Consider the following 5359-nt stretch of genomic DNA (forward strand, 5'->3'; position numbering starts at 1 on the left):
ATAATACGCGTGAACAGGGCAAAAGTACAAAAAAATATATTAAAGCAAAAGCTGCTATCTAAACCAAAACACGTTTCTGCAATGCCATCTTCATCATCTGAGGAGGCATTCTGTGAATTAAATTTATCGGCCGAAGACATACAGGACATTCAAGTTATTGAAGACAGCCAAAAGCCCAACATCAAGAATGTTCTGGTAGATATTGATGTTATTGAAGACAGCCAGCAGCTCAACATTGATAATGTTCTGATCGAATCAGATTTGTCCGAGTCGCCTAGTACTTCCACCATATTATCATGTCCTGGCGAGCCAAGTGGTTCCCAAGTAGATGGAGCCAAGTTGATGGAAATAAAGAGTTACTAATACACGTTGACATTAAGGATCCAAATGCACATATTATATACATATTAAGTCATTTATTTATATTTATACACTTCATATACAAAAATTTAAAATTTTCTTGGATGTGCTCGTTTCTGGACTGTGAACATGATAAACAAATCTTTGCTTAAATTAAATACAACACAGTTATGATCATATACAGTTAATTAATATAGTGCTTTCTGGTAGACAATATTTTTAGTTTTTTTTTGCGGTGCGTAAATAAATAAGGATGTTGGTTTTCCGACACGCGAACACGCAACGTATAATTGTCCATGTGCGAAACAGGGAAACTCTAAGTTTATTCCGCAAACTTGCAACGATTGGCCTTGCGATTTATTTATGGTCATCGCAAACGCCAGACGCACGGGAAATTGCAACCTCTTAAAATCAAATGGCAAATCCGTTGGAATCATAGGTATTCGTGGGATTAAGACATCCTCTCCTTTGTATTTTCCTTTGATTATTTTAGCTTCGATGATGTTATTCATGAGTTTCTTCACAACCAATCTCGTTCCATTGCAAAGTCGAGGTTGATTAATATTACGCAGCATGATGACAACTGACCCTACTTTTAATTTCAAATTATATGGTGGTAGTCCAGGCAAGTCCAATGAATTTAAAAATTCTGTAGGATAGTTGACTACGTCATCCTGGTTTGTGGCCGTGTCAACTGATTTGTACGTAAACAACTCTCCTGGAAGGAAATTCTGAATGGTAGCATTGAGATCATCGACATCTTTGTTTTTTGCTGCCAATATTGCTCGTTCACTTAGCCAATCGTGGTTATTATATTGTTGTTTAATGTCCGGAAAAACACGCTGAATAAGCTCCTTTTTCGATTCTGTGAAGTGACAGAAATCTGTGGGAAAAGTCATTAATCCGGTCGAGCTGTCAACTGCGACCTTACCATTGCCAATATCCAGCAACTGCTTCGAAAACACAGTCGCAGTTTGATCTTGTTGCAAAAACACTCGCATGTTAGTAGTTAATTGTAGTGTCTTTACGTGCCGCCACAAATTTGATGATTTTAGACATGCGTTTATTTCGTCAGCAACAGTCGATCGAGGAATTACTGGAAGAGTCTGACGAAAATCACCTGACAACAGTATCATAGCTCCACCAAAAATGTTTTGGTTATCACGTAAATCTTTTAACGTCCTATCTAGTGCCTCCAGCGACCTCTTGTGGGCCATTGTGCATTCGTCCCAAATTATCAATTTGCATACTTGGAGAGTCTTCGCCATAGCGCTATTTTTGGCAATGTTGCAAACTGGCGTTTCGTTGATATGCATGTTTAATGGTAATTTTAAGGCTGAATGTGCAGTTCGTCCGCCTTCTACGTAATAAAGTTGCTGCTATTCCAGATGAAGCCAACGCTAGGGCTACCTCATTTTGCGATCGGATCTTTGCTAATAGCAATGAAATTAGGAACGTTTTCCCAGTACCCCCAGGAGAATCAAGAAAGTAAATCCCCCCAGACCCACTGTTTACAGCTTGTGTTAAACGATCGTACGCAATCCTTTGTTCTTCGTTCAATTGCGGAACAGTTGTGCGAACTGCTTCGGTCATAGCTTGAGTATCGTACTGGAGTTCTCTTTGCAACTCATGGTTTAATGCATCTTGCATAGCACGATTGGGTGCTGTCAGGCCCAAACACGACAATACTTTATTTGCCATCAACAAACACATATCTTCTATTATGATCAATGTGTCATTGTAAATCTCTGCCGTAATTTCCAATGTAGGATTCAAAGTTTCACAACGCACGCGATGCAACACATCCTCAGACATGTCATCCCTATATTTCATCCACAAATCATTCGGATTTGAGGGGAAACATGTCGATATTATAATCGCAAACAGTGTGCGAATTTGATGCGGCGATGAAGATATCACGGAATCCTTGAGCGTATCATCCCAATGCGAATCGTTTTCAAGCAACCGTAATAATTGACACGCCTCACGGTAAGTCGCACACAGATGTCCATCAACTGTTCGCAATTGTTGAAAAGATGTCGGACCAGGAACATTCACCAATAACAATCTAAGATAATAACATTCATCGTTATTAGGATGTACTGTATATATACGGCCTATAGCATCTGTGGCAAATACATTTTCATATCCTTCAAGTGGTGTTCCTTGTTTACGACGCTGAAAAGACTTTGATGATGCGTTCCATGTGTAGTAGCGCGGCATATCAGCATACAGCAAAGTGCGAGCGAATTGATCAGTTGCACAAATTGAGAAGAAACCTGTCAATGTGGTCACAGGTGGACGTGCCGCTCTATCCACAGCGTTGTTTGGGTTGAAATACACTCGTTGTCCATTTTCTAAATGAACTGCCAAATGCAATACAGTGGAATGTCTTTCATGAATTGCAAACGAAAATATGCGCCAAATAGCCTCATTGCTGCTTACATAGCGACCCATCTGATAGTGAGACACTTCATCATTTGTGTTTGCTACTGTGAACATGGCCATGTCGCTACCCTTGTTAACATATTTACATATGTACTTTATGGATTTCACAGAGTTACAAAATTCCACGTTGATGTGAGCTTCAAAAGTTTTGGACTATTGGAAAGGATAGAACGGCACAATCCAACGATTGTCTACATGAAAATCTTGTCCTTTTATCTTGACATCTACAGATCGTCCACCGTCCTCAACTGATCGCCGACGATACGATGGGTAACCATCGATTCCCGAGATGGTTTCAGCAAGCCGTCAGCATTGATTGCATCGCGAAGATAAATGTACTCTTCAGATCGAAGCTGCTGTTGGTTAAGACGGATGTATCTCAATCTTTCAGTCCCGTTGACACATCAAAATGTGATTTACTTCACCTTCACGGATCATGAGTCTGTATGCATAATAATTCATGGCACTGACTTTTTTGTGTGTATCAGCACCTGGAAGTACATATGATAAAAAAAAACATTTATATATTGAACATATAAAATATTTTATTTTGTATAATCTAATTACCTGTTGTTGGATTAACCATTTTGATTTTAAAATGGTACCCATCTTCTCCCTGCCAGAAAATTAACGGGTATTGTAAAGCATCATAAGCTCTATGCGTTTCATATACACGTTTCATTTTCCGGCGATGAAGTACAATATCTCTTGATTGCACCTCTCCAGCAGGTGTTTTGTCGGCTCTTATTACATATTATGGCTGTCTGATGGCATCCGATCCAGTGCCATTTTGAACATCTTCACTAATTCATTATTCTCGTGAAGAAATGTTTGCAGTTGTTGGACAATGATTCGCTTGACGGTTGGATTATGACCACAACGTGTATCAATTTCCACATCTTGATTGCCCATAAAATAAATTTGCAAAAATTTATGATCTGCATCTGGCACTGGCAGCATTGCCCCCAGTAGGTGATGAATTGGTCCTTGTATCTGTAATTGTTTAAGAACTGGTTAAATTAATTGTGATACAAATACAAATTAGAATTTCACTAAAACAATTATGGTATACTACCTTGAAAGTAGGCATGAACCCGTCTTGTACTATATGCGTTGCACCAAACGATGTCATTTGGAAGCAATTATTATATTTTTGGATGTTAGCCAAGAAGTGTTTAGACTCACTTTCCATCTCATTAACTAATGAGTGTAACGGTTCAGGTGGTGGAACCAATTGAGGCAATTGTACATTGCCACCAGCACAACATAATCCTGCAGGTTCACTGCTGTACTTTAATGCTTTACAATGTTGACAAATGATTGACATTTCTCCAATCGTCACAGATTTGTCGGCACTATAATCAAATCCCGGATCGTAGGAAAATGCTCCTCGTTCGAGGTTTACAGGAGCATTGCGTCTGCGGAATCGATTAAATTCGTTATCCCGTGCTCGCTGCTGTTGTGATCGATGTGCACGAACTCGTTCCATTCTCCCCATATCCACTTGATAGTTATTTACTCTTGAACGTAATTCTCCCATACTTGTACGACTGTTATCATTGCTTTTTACATGAGATGACAAAACAATGGAACGTTCGGATGTAACGTTCGGATACACGTGCTTTTTACATGAGATGACAAAACAATGGAACGTTCGGATACACTTATTACTTTCTTATTTTTCCAATTAAATGTTTCTTTTTTTTAACATGAGATGACAACACCAAGGATGTTAAAGTAGGAGCGCAGCAAAAAGTCTCTAAATGTATGTACAAAACAATGTAACGTTCGGATACACGTGCTTTTTACATGAGATGACAAAACAACGGAACGTTCGGATACACTTATTACTTTCTTATTTCTCCAATTAAATGTTCCTTTTTTTTAACATGAGATGACAAAACCAAGGATGTTAAAGTAGGAGGGCAGCAAAAAGTCTCTAAATTTATGGACAAAACAATGTAACGTTCGGATACACGTGCTTTTTACATGAGATGACAAAACAATGGAACATTCGGATACACTTATTACAGGGCATCTCGACAGGATAAAATTTATAGAATACTAACTGTTATTGCCATTGCCAAATCTGTATGTGGGCATTTGCTATCATGATATTATCATTTGCGCAAAAGCGTAGGGTAGGTAGGTTCGAGATGATGTAGCGTATGCTTTGAGCTCTTAAAAAATTTATTTTATCATTTGCGAAATGCCGTCGGGTAAGTAGCTGATGTAGGGCACGTTTTGAGCTCTTGAACTCCTTAAATCTTTTGTGTGGAACATAAAAAAAGGATAAATATCCTTTTGTTTACAAATGTATTTTTGGAAAAAATAAGATAATAACAAAGGATAAAGATCCTTTTTTTACAAATGTATTTCTGGGAAAAATAAGAATTTATATTTTTGGACTACTATATAAAAATTGTGGCACAACTTTTATATACCAATTAAAATAATAAATTTAAAATGAGAAATGATATTTTGATTTATGCTTGTATAAGTTTATTAAGTTTAAGACTTCACAACCCAATTTCCATAATATTTCTATAAA

The 5359-nt window shown here is 37.9% G+C and overlaps 1 protein-coding gene across 1 annotated transcript; it reads right to left on the reverse strand.

The window, feature by feature from the left end:
- Positions 1 to 394: 394 nt before the first annotated feature.
- LOC126764090 (ATP-dependent DNA helicase PIF1-like) lies at positions 395 to 2758 on the reverse strand. Its single transcript, XM_050481875.1, has one exon. The coding sequence runs from the start codon at positions 1674 to 1676 to the stop codon at positions 549 to 551; it is 1128 nt and encodes a 375-aa protein (XP_050337832.1). The 5' UTR covers positions 1677 to 2758; the 3' UTR covers positions 395 to 548.
- Positions 2759 to 5359: the final 2601 nt, after the last annotated feature.

This window comes from Bactrocera neohumeralis, unplaced genomic scaffold (assembly GCF_024586455.1).
Source record: "Bactrocera neohumeralis isolate Rockhampton unplaced genomic scaffold, APGP_CSIRO_Bneo_wtdbg2-racon-allhic-juicebox.fasta_v2 cluster09, whole genome shotgun sequence".
Lineage (NCBI taxonomy): Eukaryota > Metazoa > Arthropoda > Insecta > Diptera > Tephritidae > Bactrocera > Bactrocera neohumeralis.